General features: G+C 39.6%; 1 protein-coding gene across 2 annotated transcripts in view; it reads right to left on the bottom strand.

The window, feature by feature from the left end:
• fam184ab (family with sequence similarity 184 member Ab) overlaps positions 1 to 23,583 on the bottom strand; it is a 300,581-nt gene that overhangs the window by 114,365 nt on the left and 162,633 nt on the right. For both annotated transcript variants that reach the window (XM_041804790.1, XM_041804791.1), the window contains exons 10-12: positions 6,202 to 6,324; positions 2,089 to 2,250; positions 483 to 604 (exon numbers count right to left, since the gene is read on the bottom strand). In XM_041804790.1, coding sequence (XP_041660724.1) covers positions 483 to 604; positions 2,089 to 2,250; positions 6,202 to 6,324 — 407 coding nt within the window. The remainder of the gene's footprint in view (positions 1 to 482; positions 605 to 2,088; positions 2,251 to 6,201; positions 6,325 to 23,583) is intronic.

Raw genomic sequence — 23,583 nt, 5'->3', positions numbered from 1 at the left:
GGCATAAAAACAACAAAATCTTTCATGCAAGTTAAAAACCTGCAGCTGTTTTCACCATTAAGAGTCAATTTAACGAGAGATAAATCCTAAAGGAGTCATTTAGAGGCTGCCGATCTCACCGTGTGAAAAGCAGAACAGTTCACACCTGAAAACAGTCAATTTTTTTTCTTTGAGGTTTTTAAATAAAAGCTTTTCAAAAGCTCTGTGGATGTTAACGGAGACTTTGAGCTGCAGGGCTTAAACACTGGAATTGAATGGAGAAGTTGCAGAGCCCTCCAAGGATAATGCTCTGTCACGGTCAATACTGTGACTCAAATGACCTCTCACTGTGTGTGTCTGTGTTTCACTGAGTGGGAAACTAAAGCAGGGAAATTGAAAGGCTTCCATTTCCCATCCATTTTTAATTTCATGCTCACTCTTTGTTAAAAGACAAGATGATGACTCTCTCCGAGGCACACACCAAACCAGATCGATGTACCTACCTGAGTGTTTCAGTCCATTTCAGCTCCAGCTCCAGAGCCATCTTGTCCATTTTGAGTTTTTCTTCTTCTTTGGTGGTGATGAGTTTGGCTTCATGCTGTCGCTTTTGGGTCTCAAGCTCTCCCTGTGATAAAACACAAAGAGGTTCAGATAAAGACAGGACAAAGAGAGAGAGGCAGACCTTGGTTTTTGTGGAAAGTTTTGCAATCATTGTCTCGCATCTTTGTGTAAAAAGAAACTTACCTCTCCTTAAAAGAAACCTGCTTTTCTGAAAGTGTTTTGGCTTTATATAAGCATGAAATAACATTAGAACTTTTTCAAAAAAAGTCACGGCACACACAAATGTTTCCCACCGGTGGTGTAAGTCCAGTAGCATTAGTGACATGGAAGCTCTTTAACATTAGTCTTTAATTGTCCACATTCCCACAGCGGCTGGCGTTTTCATGCAGGGTGGAGAGCTCAAATGTTATGATCATGTTACACTGTCAAATTCCAGGTTGTTTTTCATATTAACATTAAGATTAACACAACTGGTTTTATTTTTCTTTTCCTGATTGAAAAGCAACAACAAAACCAGTGTAGTCTGAAATTCCAAAGACAAACTGACCAGATTTCATATTAACCCCTTCAGACCTAAGACTACCAAAAACACTGGCCTCTAAAACCTTGATACTTTTGAAAACATTTTCTCAAATCCTGAGGGTTTTCTGAGATGCACAGAATTTCAATGTTTACTAAAATCTGTGTTTTTCATCATAATATGGGTCTTAAGCCCTGAATGTTTCCTTAGAAGCTCCAAATCTTTTCAGGTCAAAAGATGCTGCCTGCGTTAGTCAGCATGACTTTCCACTAAGCGCATGGCTAGAACCCCCCATATGGATAGATACATTTACACTGTACATTGTGTACTGAAACCAATAAAATGAATTCAAAAGTCATTAATCCACAGTTACATGAATCAGAATATTAGGGTGCTTTAAAGGAGGAGGCTGGGGTGGAGGAGGTTCATCTTTGCCAGCAGCAGCAGCAGCAGTGTGGTGCATCAGCATTAATGCAAGCAGGGATCAGTGAGAAATACGTCATATTCAAATGAGTTGTTATGTTTACACTTTTGCTTTTATTTCTCTTTTTGTCCTACAGCAAACATACCAATATCAAATGTACCTGACCTCATTCTACAGACTGATATAAGAGTTAATCCAGACTAGTGTGTAATAATGCTGCAACAGTCTGTTGTGGAGGAACAGCAGACACTGGAATGCAGTAATCACTCACAATCTAGTATTCAACACAGCCACATATATAGCTGCAGTTCTTAGTGAATTTGTGCAGTCTAGTCTTGGACACACTCATGCACACTGCCAAGAGAATGTGGACAAAACAAAGAATACTAACCATGTTTGAATGCAGTCAGAGTAATGGGGTCTGAATGCATCCTTAATTCACCTTGAGTGCATTCACACCTTTACTCAGAGCTGTCTACTTGTGTTTGAATCACTTAGGATGCATCTTAATGCCAGGCTAAAATGAACCAATGATTGTTCCTACAAGCACAGAATAAATCAACGTCTGCGTGATCTGTTTGTTTGTTTGTTTGTGTGTGCTGACCTGCAGTGCAGTCAGCAGGTTGCTGGTTTCTCTCAGTCGGGCCCTGGTGGCGTCCAGCTCCTCCAGCAGTTTGTCCTGCGCCTCCTTCAGAGTGGAGATCTGCCCTTCAGCTGTCCCGATGTCCTGCTCGCCCTGCTGCACCTCCTGCTGCAGCCGAGTCACCTGCAGGGAGCACAGAAACATACAGAGCGAGTGAGTCAGACCAAACCATATTCACAGCCTCTCCTCTGGTCAACTTCAGGCGATATCTCCGTGTGGCAGCAGCTTTAAAACTACATCAGCATTTTATGCTCAGCGAGGTGGAATTTCCATCAAAAATGCATTCAATAACCATTTTATGTTGGATTTTTAAATGAGAAAACCCATACAGTTTTTGCAAACGTGGCAACTTAGTTTTGCTACACATCAGATATTTATTCACCTCGATGTTCAAAGTAAAGTTCAACTTTGAAAATGCATGCATGAGGTGTGCAAACAACAGAAAAACAGCATGACGGGTTAATGCAGAGGAATAAGAGAATCAGAGACAAATCGTGCTTGACTGAGACTGAGCTGGTGAGAGAACTTTTTTGATAAGACGTTCTGTTTTCTCTCTTTCATGTTACTCTTTCCTTGTCTTTTAAAATTCAAAGTGTTTTAAACATGCAAAAGCCTGCAGTATATCTGGACCAAACTAAGGTTCATACATGTCAAAAAAATATAAACTACACAGAAAATCAAGCTGAAAACTTTCAGGACTGGTACATTAAAAAAGGGGGTGGAGAAAACTCAGATTAAATCTGGACTAGAGTTCACTAAAAGGCATGTGGGAGACTTCATGGTCAAGTGGAAGAAACTTCTTGGTCTGATGAGACCAAAATGGAGCTTTTTGGCTATCAGAAAAGATGCTAAGTTTGGTGGAGTTTTTGTAACCTGTTCTAAATACTTATTAGAAACAAGTTAGTGAACAAGTGAACAGCACTCAAACAATTTAAGTTTTTGTTGTAACTCAAATAATTTGAATTGTCAGAATGAGAATCAGAATGAGAATCAGCTTTATTGGCCAGGTATGTGTGCACATACGAGGAATTTGACTCTGGTTAAACTTTGCTCTCTTAGTACACAAAAAATATACATTACAAATACACACTATGAACATTGAACACATTAACTTATTTATACAAACAAGAGAAAGAAAGGTGTGAAGGGTGCTTGGTGAAGGAACAGATAGGTGATAGATATATATAGCTTGGTGACTATGACAAACCTGCAAAGTTTTCCCAGAATTCTCTTGGGCACTAAACCATGAGTGAAGTTGCTGTCTCATTTACTTAGGTCCTGTCTACTGGGGGCAATGAATGTTGGATAATATGCTGAAATTAATGAAATATCAACTACTGTTTCAGTAGGTTACTAAATGCCATTGTCAAATTGTGACTATCCCTCGTGGACATCCTGTTTCTGGTTCATCAGGTATCAATTATTAAACTGATAAGATTTAAGTTTTGAGTATCGCTCCAGTAGCAGGTCAAGTTAGAATGTTGGTATTTTGACAACATGATTGCAGATAATTAAGTTTTGACTCACAAAGAAGTGGAATTGTTTTTCTGATCACTAGAAAGTTTACATGTGACATGCTTTTAAAAACTGTGGAGATGTTACTCTTAACTCTCAGTACAGTTATTTGGTCAGATTTTGAATTCTTTATTTTGAAGCGTTTTGCTGAAATGTGCTGTATAAACAAACCTGCCTTGCCTTGTCACTCTATATGCAGTGCCTGTTAGCCCCAGTGTTTGAATAAGATACGTTTTGTAATGAGATCCATTTACATATAAAGGTGACTATTTATCTCCAGCTGACTTTTAATGGATCATTAAGATATGCATAAACATAATTAACACATGCTTTTTGCTCCTGGGTGCAGATTTGTTTGAGCATCTTAACTTTGTGTGTATTTTGTGAATAGAAAACAATCTTTGGCTGATTTGCACAGATTTAGTGAGTGTGAAAATAGCAAAATCCTTTTCAGGCCCTGAGAGTATTAATGAAAAACTTTTGACTTATTGTTTCTAAATGGTGTCGGCTTACTGAAGAAATGAAAAAAAAACAGTATTTACTCAGCAGCAGAATAAGCAGTAGTAATCCACATCAGGTTTAAGAATAATAAAAGTTGGAGCTTGGGGTTGAAATAGATTATTGCAATCAAATATACAATTAGAGAGCTGTAAGCCTGTTAAAGTTAAATTTGGGGAATGTCTCAGTTTAATTTGCTTAAAGGAATCTTAAATGTGCCTGGTAAGAAATGCATGAGCTTCATGTTTACTAGGGACCCAGAGCTATTTTCTCCTCTACCAACAAGACTGAAAAAACTGTGAGCTTTATCTCTCGAGGTAAATACCAATCAATATTCAGACCAGACATAATTAAGAAGCTCAGAGTTTCAGCTTCTATTAGTTTTTCTAGGTGACTTTACCAGAAGAAGTTGGGTTGAGTGAGAAATCTATCACACATAACTCCAACAAATTAACCTGCTTAAATATCCGTGGCTGATTCATTCTTGTCGTTAAATACCAGATAATGATATTACAATTAAACTACATGAGGGTGCTGGTTCAGATCAGTGCTTGCACTGAGAAACAAAACTACAGTATATCATCCCACACATTTCTTCTTTTAACCTGACAAGCCAGACGGACCATTTCATCCATCTATTGCATGGATATATTTCAGTTATCTGGAAAAACTCCCACAGAAAGTGTTTGGGAAGGGTAGGACTTTAAAAAAAACTTCTCAAAAGGTGATTGGACAAACATTCAGTCAGTCACATTAAATACGGGCCAATCAGAGCGACGAGACAAATTGAGGTAGTCAGGCATGTGCAGCTGTGGTAGAAACCTGAGCTTTATATGCCGCTGCAATAGTATAATAAGGGCAAACTTATTTGAGGCTAAAATTCAGGCTGAACCCTATCAGAAGACATGCAAGAACATCTTCTCTTCCAAGAGACGCTTTTGGTACGGCTCTTTGCTCTTATTTTAATAAAGAAAAGTGGTCAAGGTCTGATTAAAATGATGTTTTTCTACAGCTATATCCAAGCTAATGGCGACTGACTTACAGTACTCAACCCCCCAAAAGGGGGCCTCCCAGAGAAGGCTGACATGGGTCAATATCAACGACAACATGGAACCCCCTTAAACACTGCAACAACAACACCTCGGTAGAACCCCTATTGAGCCAGCAAGAGGGCTGCCGAATGTATATATTTGTGATAGACTGCAATAATTGATGACTGCCATGAAGCGAATCCATCCTTCAGGCCATGCCAAAAGACATAAAAAGCAAGAAGAGGATGAAAAGACTAAAAGCCCTCTGAAACTGGTGTTGTGGTATACAGCAAGAAGAGACACAAGGTGCCTTCTGCCTGGGGCCTCCAGAGTGTCTAGAAACACCCCTGGGTGCATGAGGGGCCAAAATTCATGAATCTTAACCAGGGCTTCTAATCATGATTTGACAGTGAAGCCCCCATGGACTTAGCAGGAACACGCCTCAAAATCAGTGAGTGCGGACACTCAGACTGGGCGCGTCTGTTTTGCAAGGTTGAGTTCCTTTTCTTTTCTTGGTTAAGCTAAAGTCTAAACTTTTGATCTACCAGAAGTTCCATTTTCTTTCCAAATAAGAGCGAGTTCTAGCCTTACCAGGAAGTAAAATGCCCTACGCTAATGACAGAATAAAGTACAAAATAAAAGCATAACAAACACCAATTTCAATTGGAAATTGTCTTGTGATCAGTGGACATCAGTGAGTCATTTTGTACATGCACTCCTGCATATTTCTTACCACATAACAATTTTCTAAACTGTGTTTGACAGAATAAGCATTTGAAACTGTCACCTAATTAAAAGTCACAGTTTAACTTCACACTGGTGTCGCAGTGTGGCTCTCATTTAAATAACCACTCTAAATGTCAACATCATAAAACATCTCTCTGAATTCATGGGATTCCAGAATCAACAAAGTGGTAAGAACTGCTCATATTATCAATATGTACCCAAACATGGTGTTATAAGTTGCAAAACAACTAAATTTTTAAAAATGTGAAAAAAAAATATGCGTCATTAGTTCCTGGTGTTTTACCTCCTCATTGGCAGCGGTGAGTTTGGCGGTCAGCTCCTCCCTCAGCTCGTCCAGCTGCTGCCTGAGAAGAGTCTTCTGCTCCTCCAGCGAGAGGCGCTCCCTCTCGAACTGCTGCTCCAGCTCCTGTGGAAACAGATCAGAAAGAGATGAGCAAAGAAAGCCAAAGAGCACCGAGGAGGAACTAGTCGGGGGTAAAGTGGAGCAGCTCATATCGTTGATCCATCAATTTATGATGCCTTTTATTGGAGTATTTCATCAGTATTCATGATGTTTTATACATCAATGAAGATTCTCAGTCATCCAGGTAATTAGATACCTGAAAGTGACAAGTCAAAGGCAGTTGATTTTATTCATGATTCTGTTAGAATACCTTTCACACAGGATTGAGTCTAAGGAGCAAGACCGTTTTCCTCAACAGGTCTAAAGAGCAAGACCAGATGTAACGTCATGACAGACAGCTCTGTAGACACATGAGGCTCCTTGTAGTGCTCTCTGCTGTGTTATCAGAATAATAGGGATAAAATCACCTTCAATGTATTGTTTTCTGAGTATCTTTGGGAGTCCAAAGCTCTTTAGAGAATTGGTAAATTATCCCTGACCAAAAATTAGAAGCACCACCTGTTTTTCCATAATGTTGTACTAGATTCAATAAAAACAATGACACCTTACAGAGTGACAGCAGGGAGTCATTATTTCTGTGACACTGAAAAAAATCAGAAGCTGGAGATTTTCCTCAGCAAAATGCTTGATAGACTTTGTAGCCATCTGTTAGAGTCTATTTTTTGTAACTCTGGTGATGTGGGAAAAGAAACTGAACAAAAAGTCATACTAGTCAGGTTTGTCCAACAGAGATACAATACTGCAAATAAACTGTTCAGGTAGTCAAGCTTCAGCTCTGCCAAAATCTCTGGTATTTTTGGAAAGAACTTGGAAAAGTTCTTTAAAGGTGGGTAAAGTAATGCTATTAGATCTCAGTTGATGCAAAAGTGCATTCTAAAGTGATTACATTTCATTTTAATTCATGAATGAGGATGAATTGTTTGTGATGCAGGCTGAGTTTCCTTAAGAAAGCCTTTTCAGGCTGGCTCGTTGATTTAGACCTGCTTTTGGGCCAGATTTGACTGCATGGATGCATTGCCTGATTCAAAGCCTAATCTTTACATGCATGGTGTCAATATGATATGTATATTGCTCCCAACTGAGTCAGTGCCTCCCTGATCTGGAATCATAACTATCAAACATGTTGGATAGCAGTGTTAATTTTCTTTACAGAAAATTTTCTTTTCGTTAAAGTCTTAGTCTTTAGATGAAGTGTCGTTCAGTTTTAGTCCCATTTTAGTCATTTCTACCCCTTTAGTATTTGTCTAGTTTTAGTTGATGGAAACTCAAAACATTTTAGTGCATAAAATCCTCACATTTTAGTCTTTACGTTTAGTCCATGCATATATTTTTTTGCCAAAATCTAGTATCAAATCACAGTAGTGTGTTCTATGCACTCTGTCAAACCTGGGGTCCCTGCTTTCTACAGTTGAGAGGCAGAATAGCTGCAGATGCATTGTTTTTTGATGAATTTATCCACAGTGGAGAAATATCACAGATTTTGAATGTCCGACGAAAACTACATTACATTTTAGTCTAGTTTTAGTCATCTTGATAAAAACTATACTTACACTAGGGGAATAAATTTGACAAAATCAAAAAGATTGCCTTCTCCAGTGAAAGAAATTTGACAAAGTACCCTTTTTGAAAAAGTTGTTGAAAAATGACAATTGCCCTATAGACTGAATTATCAGTAAATAAAGTTTGACAAAGTGCCATGTAGATCACCATTTATTTGGAAGAAGCTGACAGTGTTCTAAAGATTACCTTCTTAAGTGGGTAAATTTGACAAGGTGCCATCTTTGGTGCCCTCTAATAAGGAAAGTTTTTACAAAGTGCCCCGTTTGGTGCCCTTTCAAGTAAACAAAATGTGAAAAACTGCCATACAGATTGCCCTCTAAGTGGACAAAAATTGTATCTCCAGAAATATGTAGCTAAAATATCTCAATCGCCCCCTTGTGGCTGGCTTCAGTATAGGCGATACGATGAGAGGTGATATTGCCTCACTGTTAAAAGCTAAAAGTTCCATTCATTTTTAAAAGAAATATGGGACTTAAATATTGATTTTAGTTTAGTTTATTGTAGTTTGGCCCCCACAGTGTCAGACAAGAAAAAGCTGGCTCTTGTGTGAATGGAGTCCATGACCCCTGCCCTAGAGATTGCCTTCTAAAGTGGATGAAATTTGACAAAGAGTCCTCTTTGTCGCTATCAAGCGGGCAAAAAATGACAAAGAGTCTTCTTTGTTGCTATCAAGTGGGCAAAATTTGACAAAGATTGTTTTTTAAAGTGGATGAAATTTGATGGTGCCCCATAGATATTTCCCCTTGTGGGACTAATAAAGGAATATCTTATCTTCTAAAGATTGCCTTCTAAACTTGGCAAAATTTGGTAAGCTGCCCTCTGGATTTCTTTCTTAGAAGAGCAATCATAATGAAAGGCATGGTAGAATGCACTCTTTTTTAATAAAACCTGATAAAAGGCCATCGAGGGCACATTTCAAATAGTGACAAAAATGAAAAAAAGACCATTAGTTCCTCAGTATCAAGTTAATTTTCAGTCATATTCTCCCTTGCGAATCTTTGTGATATAAGGGGTAAATAGTTAATAATTCCTCATCTATTTTATATCACAGCAGTGTAGAAGGTATAATCCCATAATCTACAAAAACACCTCTAATCTTAACCAGGGCTTCTAAGTATTTGATAATAAATGTATCGCAACTTTAGTGCACTGGTGCCCTTTTAAACATTTTCACCCCTGCACTGTAATGCACCTCTGGAACTACAACAGTGAAACTGTTACTACAAACAGCAGCTCTGTGGTCTCACAGTCTGGCCAGATTGTCTAGAGTGGGCATTAAGAGGATTATAATATTAAAAAGCCCTGAAACTGTCCTCATGTCTGTGGTCCCTCATGATTTTAACAAGTTAAGATACATTATCTCATAGCTTTTGTATAGGTGCTCGTATCTCCTCAGTAGTGATAAATCCTGAACTTACCCTCGCTTCTCCGTTTTGTTTGTTCATCTGAACAAATTCCTAAAAATACTTCAAACACATTCATTGTCCTTGACACGGGGGAGAGAAAGAGCTCCACAATAATAAAGCTTATTATGCCTGCTGATGAATGGGGAACGATTTCTGTTATAGTGTTCAATGATTGCTGCTTTCCAAGGACAATTAGAGTGGAGGGAAATTGCTGTAATGTCAAATGAAATTTGCCGCCATTATTCATTACACAGGAGGTCGGAGTTTGTGATGCTGTAAAAAAACATTCAGAGCATTGATTTTGGTGACAGAGTTCCATAAAAATGAAAGAAAACTTCACGCTGATGCATCTGAATAGAAGAAAGGGTGAAAAATCACTGTAATTCATGTGTAATGCTCCGTGGCGTCTTGTGTTTCAGCAGCCGCTTCAGGGGTCACGGGGTGGATAAGGTTTAGCTGTCTGCAGGATAATAACAGTAAAACCTGTCTTTACCCAAGCAAGTGAGAGCTGACAGAAGCACAAGAACAGAAATATCACAGCTCTGTCAGTTTCAGACTTTTAGAAAATGTTGGACCCTTAAAATGCTACAGGACCTTTTTCCAACACTCAGCATGGTTCACTCTTGTTTTTCACATCAGTTTGCCCCCCGAGGTTGCTTGCAACAGTTTCAACAACCCAAAAAACAAAGGATGGACCTGAGCCTGCTCACCTCAGTAGAAACCCAAAGCTGCATCAGGATTTCTGCAATCGAGGGTTTGCCCTGAGCCCTGTGCTCCCAAAGATCCTCACTGAGTCTTTTCTTGACACTTTTGCTGCCTTTGAATTTAATGTTGAAACCAGTAACAGGTAAAAATAACAACTCTGAACATTAAAACACCCTTTCATATTAAATAGTGCCTCTCTGAATAAGGGATTCTCCTATCTTTATCAGTACTCAGCTCTGGTGACAAACACCTTTCCAACATCCATTTAGTAATGATGAAAGGCAGATAATATCAAATTCAATCAAGCGCCACTTATAACTGCATAGAGTTCGATAAGTTCAGGTCAAGAAACTCCAAGAAAACAGCCAAAATCACATTCAAGACAAGATTACTGCGGCAGATTCTGAGTAATGTGAATTTAAATGGGACATATTATGCAAAAATCACTTTTTCAGGCCTTTCTAAAAAAAAATATGTGCCCCTGGCCTGTCCACAATCCCCTTAAGTACCAGAAAAATCCACTCCCCACCTCTCCCTTTCAGAAAATGTATGCTGATCTTATCAAAGCAACAAAATAGGAATTTTATTAATTTATGCTGTAGTACAAGGTAACCTTTCCAAAAATGTAAAGCCCTTCTATCAAAACAGAATTACATTTTTATTAGTAATGTTAATGTGGATGGGTGTCCTAAACTATTAGGAAAGTAATGTCAGACTTTATAGCTAGGCCATGGTGTGCAAAAATGTCAGGACAGCAGAAAATACTAAAATAGAAACTGAAATAGAAAAATGCAATTTTTTTTTTTAGTGAGCCTTACTTAATTTCTTTCAGGTATTCAGTTTCCTCTATGCTTTGGTGAATCGTACAAACTAGGGCTGTCAAAGTTAACGCATTAACATCGTGTTAACTCAAATTACTTTTAACGCCGCTATTTTTTTTGTCGCACGATTAACGCATGCGCGTTCTGTGTGATCCTCGACCCATCCCGTGGTTTGTCAGATCAGGAAGTTGCGCTGTTGTGATGCGGTACAAGCGAGCAGAAATGGATACAGGACGGGGACTTCTGAATGGCAGGTTCAGCTTTCATATCATGTTAGATAAAACTGAAGTTATTTTCTCCTACTGTCGACATGAACTGAGTTATCAGGAGTTCATAGAGTCTTATATAGCCCGTACCACTCGCTAGCCGAGCAAACCACTAATGCAGAGAGCCGCCCCCCTCACCATGCTGGAGTTGTTTACTACGGAGACGCTCAGTCAACACTTCAGAGATGGACTCGCTATTTGGCATACCGGGCATTTCCCGGTGTGCTGACGCACTTTTGGACCAGTATGATTTATTCATTTATTTATATCTGCTATGAACCGACACTACAGCTGCGCTGACCCTTTATATTGACTGTTGACTGGTCCGATCACGTCTCCTAAAGCTCCGTTTACTCCCTCTCCCATCCACACGCAGCTCCTGCTTGAAAGTGAAAGTATTCGGACAAAAACGAAACTTACTAAAATGATCGACTGGAACTGTAAATAAACGCCAAATTTAGAAAACAGTCAATCCAGATGCTGCAAAAGTGTAAAAGACTTTGCAGTCCCTATAGGAGATGGTCTAATGTATGGTGAATATAGGCTACAGCTGCATCATGAGGAGGAGGAGACAGAGCAGCAGAGGCTGGTGTGTGACAGGGGAGCAGAGGTTACAGGTGAGCCTGAGAGTGAATGAGCTCTGTACAGTATCATAATACAAGCTAAAAGGCATTATTAGACTATGGGTCTCCTTTATTTAGGAAGGAAAAAATGGTCTTAGATGAAATCTGTAGCTCTTCTATGATCTGAATAATGAAAAGATAGTCAAGTCCTCTTACTACAACTTAAAGGTTCTCCACTGAGACTTCTTTTACTTTGTGTGTTCATAAGTTTTGAAAAGCAGTTTCACATGTGTGTTTATTACTATTCCAGTAAATCTACTGGACTGATGATGGTAATTTCTTACTGTCAGCATTTATTTTACATTTGGGCATTTTTTAATTTGAAAGTAAAATATGATAAATAATAGCAGAGATTTTTTTAGATGTGTCCACCTTACTCACATCAGAACAGTGAAACACCATTAGATGTGTCTGTGCCTTACTGCTGAGCTCTCAGAGGAGACTTGACTTCTCCCAGTGATCTGTAGTGTAATTAAAGGGATGTAAAGGGATGGTTCTGTGAACCTTTATTTCCCTCACATGAGGCTGAAATTCTCTGCTTTAGTGTGAAGGATTAGGGATGATCTCTGAGTGATTAAAGAGCACTGAGCACTGACCATGCTCTTTATGCCCATGTGTGATGATGAGATCTGTTGTTCTGTGTTCAGCTGCTGAGAACAGAGGATTTAACTTATAGAAGTCTAAAGTTTGACTCTACATTGTGGTATTATTTAGTAATCTCACATTAAGGTCAGTATCTCCATCTGTTGTGGCTTGTTGGGCTTGAGTTTACCATGATATGCTCTCAGCATATTTTTGGATCATTCAGTATCTTTGAGCTCAGACTAGAGAATTTTCTGGACTTTATCTGTTGTTGTTTTGAGTTGTTGACATGAACAAACATTTGCATAAAGAAAACATTTTTGTCCACTTGTATTGATAAGGGTATTTAATTCTTGAGAAAAAGCACTGTAAGGTACATTTTGAACAGACAAAAAAAGTGTGATTAATCTTGAGTTAACTATGGAATTTTTGCAATTCATCGCGATAAAAAATTGTAATCTATTGACAGCCCTAGTACAAACATATTTGTAGCTCAGGTTGCAATGTTAGATCTGTGATGGATTTTTAGCTGTACTTTCATGCAGTTCTTTCTGCCCACATGGAGGATTTCTCCAGCATCCTCTAAAACCTGCTGATGACCTGCTGGTCAGACTACAAATGTACTACACAGTTCCCATGCTGAAAATCCAGACCCCAGGATTCTACATTTGTATGTAGAATCTGAAATTCTATGGGAGGTGACATCCATCAGTTTGATGACGTTACAACTGAAAGAAAAGGCATCTTCTTGTCCACCCGATGGTCTAATATTTTGGACAGATAAAGGTGAATTTAATATGACCCATCAGGATTCCTGTCATTCTCTGTGGCTCCATACAGAGCAGGAGACAGAAGACCGTTTCGTTTAAATTCCAAAACCAACCATCCCACCGCCAACTCTCATTATAATTTAAAGCGATAAAAGAAGAGAGGTGATGAAAGAAAAGACGATTAACTGGACGTGAAGAAACTTGGATCAGACTGAGGAATCATGTGATAAGAGCAGAGGGATAAGGAGGCATTTCTCCTCAGTCTCTGCAGTAAAAATGTAAAAACTGGAACAGCACTGAGCACTCCCCGTCACTCTTTCAATCCGGACATTTCTGCAGCAGCACAATTGTGAACGTTACAAAGGCGAGTCATTGTGCATATGAGAACACAGTGGGAGGAATTTTGAGGCAGTGAAAATCACAGAGGGCCAGAGAGGAGGAAGCCTGCATTTGGAAGCATATCTAATAACTATGGAAATGCACAAGGCTCTTCTCTTAACGTAGCTGTCAGCTGTGATTGGGGCCTGCTGTGGAGTATCATTTAAAACACGTCCTCATTATGCAACTTTGATGCAAGGGAATACTTGATCACTTGCTTTCACATGGCGCTGTGTGACAGGAATAAAGGCCTCTGTGGAGATTAGGCATCATCACGAGGCTATTTCGGGCTGCCGGTGGATCTTCAGTCAAATTAGTGGTAGGCTGCGGTATGGAGCAGCGAGACCTTGGGCTCATTAAACAAGTCCCAGGGCCTCGGTGGTAATCCTAGGGGGTATTTTGCTGTCTCACATCAGATACAAAGCACATCATGATGCCAGAATTCGGGTATGAAGCAGTTTTTTGAACAGTAGGCACAACAGGGAGCAAGTCCATGATCTATGCGGAGTTACACTAAGATAGATGTTACTCTTTTAACTAAAAATCCACTATCATGTTGTATTATCATCAGAATTAAAGACTATTCTTCTGAGGTCATGGCTTTTTAACTTTACATTTTGTTTTCATTTTAACAAAGATCAAACATGGAGTTGATGCATTGCTTTTAATTTGCTTGTGTTTGATATTTAATTCACTTCTGTTTTCTGTTATTTATATTTGATGATGTTTTTCCTCTCTGTTTAATCTGTATTAATGACTCTTCTTATTAATTTTTATTGTGACGCACTTTTTTATTTTCTGCAAATGAAAAGTGAAATAAAAAAACAAGCTCAGTCCAGTTACTTAAATGTATCAAATGGAGCTCAGTGGAAGTTCAAGCCGGAAGACTGGATCTTTCATCATTAATTAGTCACCTGTCATTCAATGCTCTTTCTGCCTCTCATAAGCTGATCAGAGTCTGCCACAGCCTCCTTTGTCATATTCACCTCCACCAAGGAGGTTATGTGATCGGGTGGGTTTGATCGTTTGTTTGTTAGCTTGTTAGCAAAATAACTCAGAGTCATGGATGGATTTTGATGAAATTTTCAGGAAATGTCAGAAATGGCATAAGGAAGAACTGATTAGATTTTGGGAGTGATCCGGATCACCGTCTGGATCCAGGAATTTTTTAAAGCATTCTTTAATATTGGGAGATAGGGCTGATGGCGGAGGTCTGCACTGTAACCACTTTACAGCAGGAGATGCTGTCATAAAACTCCAACAATAAAAGCCATTTAACTTAGGTGAGCTCTGAAGTCCCTGGTGTCCCCAGATGCATCGCTAAACTGCCATTTGGTACATAAACACAGCAGCTGGAGCCTCACTCGATGGCACTTGCTTTTACAGAAGAGTGACCCTCTCACCAGGGAAATCTCCAACACAGCAGCAGGGGCTTGTGAGTATCCTCACCTGGCCAGCACCTCTAACCTCGGGCGACTCTGGCAAAAGAAGAGAGTCCGGCCCCTCCAGAACCAAAGCTGTGTATGGATGAGAGCCCAGCTTCATCTAGCTGGTGGCACTCTACCTCCTGGACCGACTCCAGCTCCGTCCTCAAGAGAGAGGTGACATTCAGCATCAGAAAGTGAAAAATGTTATGTTTCCTTGTAATTCAGAGTTTAAGAGTTCCTGTTCTGCCATTGCACTCCAGGATTCACCACCTTTTGAAACTCAAATTTTCAGGTCGTCTAGTTCTTGATAAAAAAAAATAACAAGGTTGAAATGTTCAAGATCACAGGAATACTGATGATATGAATCAGCTGTTTCCTTTGAAGTACCTTCAAGAGAAATTTGCTCCTAAACTGCTTCTTCTGAAATCACTCTAGCTGAACAGAGAGGATAGACCTCTGCGGTTCAAAAACAGAAACTCTTGCATTCTACCCAAGAGCTAAGAAGATGAGGGAGTAAAAATATATGGCATGGAATATGCAGGAGACAAGCAGCGTAAAAGCGCCATCTAAGAAGTAGGTGTATACTGTATGTATGAGCTGAAGCCCCGTTAGGACGTCCACACTCTGGGCTAAGTAAGGAGCTGTGAAATATTTATGTAGGAAGTTTTAGAAACACCCCCTCCACACACGCATACACCTACTGCTGCCATAGTCATATCCATCAGCCAAACTCATATTCATCTTCTTTACTATCTCATAATTTATCCTAATTTTGATTGCTTTGGTCACATTATTCTCGACACTTTAAGTTTTATGTGCAGTTATTGCCATCAGCACACAAGCAGGATGATTAATTTAAATGGAAGGGTCCTACTCCCATTTAAAAGTCCAAACTTTCTTCGACCTTTATAACCTGATTTATTCCTTAGATTTGGGAACTTAATATTTCATAGTCACGTGTAGTCATTTCCCCTTTATTAGCCAATAAAACAATCATAGTCATCATTTTAAGAAGCCCTAAGGCACTTTAATTTATTGTTGATTCTGGAGGCCACTGTGGAAAATGGCAGAATAACTCGTGCCTTAATGATCTGATGTGAGGACATGATGATGTTGATTATTTGTGGCTGTGAAATATTAACACCAGTAGTATGACAACACTGAAATCTTGCATCTCAAAAACATATAATATCATAAGAAAGTTTTATTTCCTGTGGTTTAATTCAAGGAATGACATATTTTACATTAATCTCATTCAAAGTGAAATATTTTAAGACTTTTTTGTTTTAATGTTAATGATTATGGCTCACAGCTTATGAAAATCAAAAATCCACAATCTCAAAATATTAGAATATCACAAAACATCAGTCCAAAAATGTATTATAATACAGAAATGTTGACCTTCTGGAAAATTATACTCATTTATGCACTCTTACTGCACCAATGCGGCATGTCATGGAGGCGATCAGTCTGTGGCACTGCTGGGATGTTATGAAGCCCTGTTGAGTCTGGTGTCTTCCTCTTGATATTTTTCAGAGATTCAGGTCAGGTGAGTTGTTTGGACAATCAAACACAGTAACACCAAGGTCCATAAACCAGTTTTTGGTAGTTTTGGTTTCCTGCTGGAAAAGGAAATCACTATTTCCATAAAGCTCCTCAGCAGATGGAAGCATGAAGGTCTGTAGACATCTGACAGTGGGGACTCTGGACTTGATAAAGAACAGTGGACCAACACCAGCAAATAACATTGCACCTCAAACCATCACTGACTGAGGAAACTCAAAACACTGGACTTCAAGCACCTTAGATTATGTGCCTCTCCGGTCTTTCTCCAGACTCTGGGACCTTGATTTCCAAAAGAAATGCTTAACTGACTTTCATCTGAAGACAGAACTTTGGACCACTGAGCAACAGTCCAGTTCTTTTTCTCCTTAGCCCAGGTGAGACCCTCATAATGCTGTCTGTGGTTCAGGATTGGCTTGTCAAAAGAAACACCCCACTTGTAGTGGCTCTTTGTCCACTGACTCCAGCCTCAGTCCTCTCCTTGTGAAGCTCCCCTAAGTTCTTGAATTGGCTTTGTTTGACAATCCTCTGAAGGTGGAGCTCATCCCTGTTGCTTGTGCTCCTTATCTTACCACACTTTTCCCTTCCAGTCCACTTTCCATGAATTTGCTTTGATACTGCCTCTGAAAACAGCCTGCCCTCTCAGTGATGACCTACTGTGGCTTACCCTCATTGTGGAGGGTGTCAATAATTGGCTTCTGTACAATAGCTAAGTCAGAAGTCTCCCCCATGATTGTGGCTGTGTGATCTGAACCAGAGTGAGACAATTAAGGCTCAGGTAACCTTCAAAAACTGCAAAATTGACTCTACCACAATATTCTTATACTTTGAGATAGTGGATTTTTGATTTTCATGAGCTGTAAGCTGCAATCACTAGGATTAACAAAAAAAAGTTCGGAAAGTTTTACGTTGTGTGAGATAAATCTAAACAGATGGAAGTTTGACTTAAATCACAGGAAAAGTAATTTTTGCATGATATATGAAGCTCAGCTTTAGTTCATGCAGGACACGGTAGTCATATGCCTAGCCGTGATCAGCTGATGGCCAGCTGATCCCAATTATTGCCTCCCAGCTCCCACAGCCAATCACAGCTCTTTCTCTCAACACAGGGGTGTATTTAAATATAGCGTACTTCCCACTAATCCCTGCTTGCATTAATGCTGATGCACCACACTGCTGCTAATGGCAAAGCTCAACCTCCTCCACCCCAGCCTCCTCCTTTATAGCATCAAGCCTGTTGCACCCTCATATTCAGATTCATATTACAATGGATTCATTGCTTTTTAACTAATTTTATTGTACTCAGTATGCACTGTCATTAATACTTCTATTCATAAGAGGGTTTCTATTGATGCTGCTTGACAAACCCAAGGAGGATCTTGAGAGCAGAGCCTTCTCTGCCAAGTAAAAATGTATATACCCATTTATCAGTAAAATGGTATGACGAGGTTGTTCCTGACTTTTGTTTTAATCATTTTTTGAGACTAACCTGTATGATATTAGTATTTGGGATAACTGTGAGTGTAAAGATGAAGTTTATGAAGAGCAGTTAGGGAAGAGAATGAAAACAACCAGTGACAGAAGGGGTGCAACAAGAGCACATTATCATAATAACAAAAACATTCATCAAGTTGCAATTCCGTACATTTAGAGGCCATTAGCAAAAGTTGATTAATTGAAAAAACAAATCATGGATTATCTTATCTGTGTTTGACATCAGGAATAAGTACTGACTGGTTATGGTACCAGCTCAAATGCATCACTAGTATAATATAATCCCTGCTAGACCTGACAGGGAGGTGACCAGGAAGTCTTCAGATCAGATACCAGAACAACCTAACCTTGCAAAGCAGATGGATACGCCCGTTTCCGTGTTTCTCACTGGCAAATCCATCAGGCAAAGCTCCCGTCTGAACCATTTGGGCCCGGTTAGAAAAGTGACAGGACCAATCAGCAACGAGGGGTGGTACTTTTGGGTGTGGCAGAGTTGTGACGTATGCAAGCAGCAACAAGAGGCTGGTGCAATTATGGCGGAGGAGCTTAGCGTGGATGCTGCCAAAGCGTCAGTTTTATCAGAACTTGACATTTCTTCGTTTCAAGAAAAACAAAGAACAGCAGTGAGTTGGTTGTCTTTTCAGGAACGACAAAAGTCGTGTACTGACATGTCTACAGTCGCCATGGTTTGCGTTATTCCTCTGTAGCTGTGCACGCACACCTCGGTCGCGGCTACGTCACGTGTTTTGTTACTCTGATTGGCCCGTAAAGATGTGGCAGACAGAACATTCATCCAATCACACTCCGAGTTTTTTTTTCAAAGCCTCTGCCCTTTCCCAAACGCTTAGTATTGAAGGTTTTCCAGATGGATGTGTGAAACAAATCCATCTGGCGTGTCAGGTTAAGAACAACCTTCACTGTCTCCTTTTGATGCAAAGGATCATCGGCTCTACTCTGATCTTCATCCAGATGTCCGAACTCCTCACCATATCTTTAAAGTTGGACACTCACTCTTTCAGGTATTACCTAAAGCTCACGACCACAGGTGGGGGCTAGAACAAGGATCAGCTGGTAAATTGAAGGCTTTGTCTCTGGCTCAGCTCCCTCTTCACTACGGCGGTACCATGACTGAAACACTGCTGATGCTGACACTAGTACTTCCCCAGTAGCGCTCAGAACAATGAACTCCTCCACATATTTGACAGCAGCTCTTGTACTGAGCCTTGGCCATGTTTCTGACATGTGTAGGAAGCATGTAAATCTAATTTTCCTTTTATTGTCTGCCACACAGTGACACACTATAGTAGCGCTGTGTGTTTAAGTAGGAGTAAGAGGAGTGGCAGTTTTAGCATCCCCAAAAATAGTGCATTAAGAGCATCGCCAGCATCTTATCACCTGTGTGACTCATCAGGCAGCCTGCGTGTAAAATCCACATGTTGCTCCCCTCAGCTGCCATGTCTCCACATTTTATATTCATTGAGATATTATTTGATTTTTTTGGGATCTTTTTTGTGCACTCCTCCATAAAGGTTAGTCACATTTCACCCTGCTCAGGTTATGTGAGCTCGGAGGTGTCCTACATGACATTTATGAGAGATAAATATAAAATGTGCTCCCACGTCTGTAGGCTGCATTTCCTCCTTTCAGTTTGCCGGCTTCTTAGTCACCGTTAGATCCCTTTTCAGTGTATTTCAGTCAACAGAAAAAAAAAAACTTAACAAAATGCGGATTTTTTCCTGTCACTTGCTATGCATATGCATGCTGTTGTTTTAATTTTAGTCTCCAGCATGAATGTTTGCACTTTACATCACCCTGTGCAGAGATTTAACACCTTTGTTCTGTGATAAAGAGGCTGTATGTTCAATGAGTCACATGGCTGAAAATTGATGCTGTTTTTGCTCCTGTTGACATGATATCAGAGGGCGCAGACATGACTGATTACACTCATGAAAATAGAAATTGAATTTCAGGATGATGTTTTGAGGTTGTGGATCTTAAAGCCTTACCAAACATCATGTGCTTGTTTTTATGTCATCAACTGTGCTGCTAAAGCTGTCAAGGGACTCCTTTATTCCTTGCAGCGATGACTCAATCGATATTTTTATAACAGCCTGTACATTTTATTATATATTTGCTCTTTTTTGCAGTAAAGGTGAAAGTGGTAACCTTAAAAGACCTTTTTTTGATTTTATGAAGCACACTCACATAATGAACAGTTAAAGCAAGATAAGCTGCAGGGCAGAAAAACTGAAAATTAAGCTGAGCTTCTATGTGATGTCTTCTATTAAAAAGCTCTAACCCTCAGGTGTTTGAATGTGAAATATATGCTGTCATTAAATCCCCTGAAAAATGTGAATGTTCCTCCACCAAACAAAGTCTAGACCTTTCTCAAGTGGATTCCATTTTAACAGTTTAATCTTTAAAAAGCCTAAGCCCAACTGCTCCCACTCTCATGTTAGAGAGAGAAAAGGGCATTTGAGGTCGTCTGTAGTAAAAGTTTAGTTAAGGTCACCAGATATTGTACTACTAAAGTTGAAACAGATCTTAAATTGATGTAAGAAACTGAGCAAGGGTAGGTAGAATTGGCATTTTCACCACCTGGAGCTTACATGTACGGATCGCTGGTCTGTGATGGCCATGTTGGTGAGAGCTGGCATGGAGGGGAGTGACTCTGGGATGCTAAATCACTGTCCAGCTCTCTGGAGGTGTTGTGGGACTAAATATATGACACAGAGGCAAAGAGGGGTTCCCATCTGACAACCCTGTTGAAGTACTGGCTTTTTTCTGCCGTCTCTCTAAAGTTCCACATACACCACATACGCCAGTGGCCTAGACTAGCCTACACTGGAAACATCTCTATAGTATTGTACAATGTAGCGTGGCTCTGATCAGCTTGAGACAAGAGGACAGAGATCTCAGGACTGACTGAAATTTGACATGGAGGTTCATAACACAGTGTCCTGTCATGCAACAAACCTAAAGTACAGATTTATTACCATTTCACAGAGTCTTTGAACGTGCAATTTTTCCAAATGTCTGCCCCTGTGGAGGTATTATATTTTGCATATAAGTATAATTCACTTATAGGTATATTATGCTTTGCATCTAAGTATATTACACTTATATAATGACTGACAGTCCTCACGTGGCCTTTGGCTACTCCAGCAGCGGGCGATGACGTCATTGCCGTCTCACAATTAAAACGTTTAGCAACAACGGCTCTTAAATTTCCATGACAACAGCTGAGGATCAAAATTAACTAATTCACTGAAAACTGATACTGAATGTAACGTGTTTTAACAAAAAATAAATATAGTAATAGATAAATAGTTTTGTGTCTTAGTGACAGCATAATATACATTTTTGTGTGTATTAGCACTTATTTTTGCATAAAGATGCTGGTCTCATGTCTTGTAATCATCATGGGGGGAAGAAGCTACTCTGTATTGAATACTTAACATTTTCCTACAAATTTGGTAAAACCAACAAACCAAAAGGCACTGAAGAAGTTTTTATATGTTCCTGTGCTCCTTTCGTTTGTCCGTCATGTTTGACAGCAGCAACCATGATGCATTATGGTAAATATTGCTGGACCAGTGAGCATCGGTTGTTCACTACTTTTCACAGTGCATTATGGGAAAGAATGAGTGCACTGGTAGGTGGTTTGTACTTGTATAGTTAAACTGTTGCCTCTAGATTTTTATTTGTCCTAATCTGTCTTTGTATTTGTGCACTTTGTCTAGTGTGTATGTTTGGCTATGCTGCATCTGAATTGCCCCTCAGGGACAATAAAGACTTACAAACAACAAACAAACAACTATATAGTGAATAACAATGCTCAGACACCGCTACAAAATGGCCTATTCACTATATAGTGCACTATACAGTGAATAGGGAGTGATTTCGGACACAGCCAGAGACTGAGAGATAAAAGCCTGTGATCAGAGAGGTTTGGGGTCTTACTCATGTACCATTGTCCTGCTTGCAATAAACGTAACGTCAAGGCTGCATTCTACTCGTTCTGACTCCTGACTTGTCTTTTAATGTAGTATTTCTGGCTAGAATATATTGACACTCAACGTGAGTTTGCTTCAGGGGTCTAGAGGCTGAGGATCTGCAGTCTCTCACAGGATCAACCACAGTCAGGGCGCCCAAAACAAGGTAGGAGATTTCCCTTATATCACTGAATGTGTTACATGCTGTGAGACGACGCAGATCTGTCACTGCCTGGCCTCTACGAAAAAAGAACCAAGGAGACAAGAGTCAGCGAGCTGAAGGTAAGCACAGCTGAAACAAATTATTGTAAAATGTGTTTAGTGAGACAGAATTAAAACAGGATATTATTCAGCTGAGGATGATGGTGAAACAGATTACACCCCCGCATGGGGGGGGGGCGGTGTACATGAGTAAACTTGGTATTTTCTTAAGAAAACCGACACAAATCAAAGTGTCAGAAACTCTCAAACAATATTTAGGACCTGTGATTCACTCCAATGAGATGTCCTGGCTTGGTTCCAGCTTCTGTAACAGATGCAACAATCAGTGAACAATGGAGTTAAGGAGGCATGCTTGTGACTGGTTGCTTTTAGAAGACACTTAACTCAAAGCATATCCATTCATCATAAACATGCACTGCTGTCTCATCTTAAAGAGCATCTTGAGCTGTGAATGCTGATGAATTCCTGTACTGTAGGAATTTTCCTCATAAACCGTATTTTCAATGTGTGTACTCATGCCAGAGGAGGGGTCACAGCTGATATTACTGTAGCAATTGTGAGGGTGTAGATCAAACTAAAAACATATGGAGATGGCGCAGTGTGAGTGTCATTCATAATCAGCAGTGATTCATTAACAAATGAACAGATACTGAATAACGCAGACAGACTGAAGTGGCGTGACAGGTCCAAATGGTTTGGCAGAAACAGATCCTGAACGCTGAGAGAGCTGACAGCTTGTATTTTGACTGAGTCACTCCTGACGATAACACTGTGGGATGTTATATTAGTGAGTTATAACAGCTCCATTTTACAACAGGCAGATTTTCAGTGGGTGATTCTGGGCAACAGATACAGCACTAAATGTGAAAATTTACAGGTGTTAGCTTTTAATGTGTCACTACTTGTACCCAAAAAATAGTAAGCAGCACTACTTAGTGTTTTTGTTTGATAAATTGAATGAATATATGTAATATAATGAAAAATCCACGCCTTTTCTTACCCCTAAAGAGTATCTCATTCTTTTGGTTAAGAAATCAGTTTCATTTTTAAGTGTCAAATCACAAAAGAGCAGGGCCAACCCAAACTTTTTGTTATATTATTTAGAGAGCACAACATGAATCCATCATGAGCAAACACTTGGAAACATTTGGTCCCAGCTGAAAGAAAAGACTTTTGAGGACAGAAAGAGATGCAGAAAAACAAAGATGGATGGAGACAAACAAAGAAAACAACAACAACAGACAAAAGTGATGCATCTAACATCTACTTTGATTGTCAACCATCTATCAAACCGTTTTTGTTGATGATCCAGAAACAGTTACTTAATGGCTCTTATTGAGTTAAAATATATATTCAGTTGTTATATAACAGAGAGATGTAAAGGCTCTGACTCAGCTCTGCATCTGTTTCAAAGTGTATAAAGTCATGTCCCAATTCCTTTGATAAAACA

This window comes from Cheilinus undulatus, linkage group 14, assembly GCF_018320785.1.
Source record: "Cheilinus undulatus linkage group 14, ASM1832078v1, whole genome shotgun sequence".
In the NCBI taxonomy this organism is placed as follows: Eukaryota; Metazoa; Chordata; class Actinopteri; order Labriformes; family Labridae; genus Cheilinus; species Cheilinus undulatus.
This window is presented reverse-complemented; position numbering and strand designations above follow the sequence as displayed.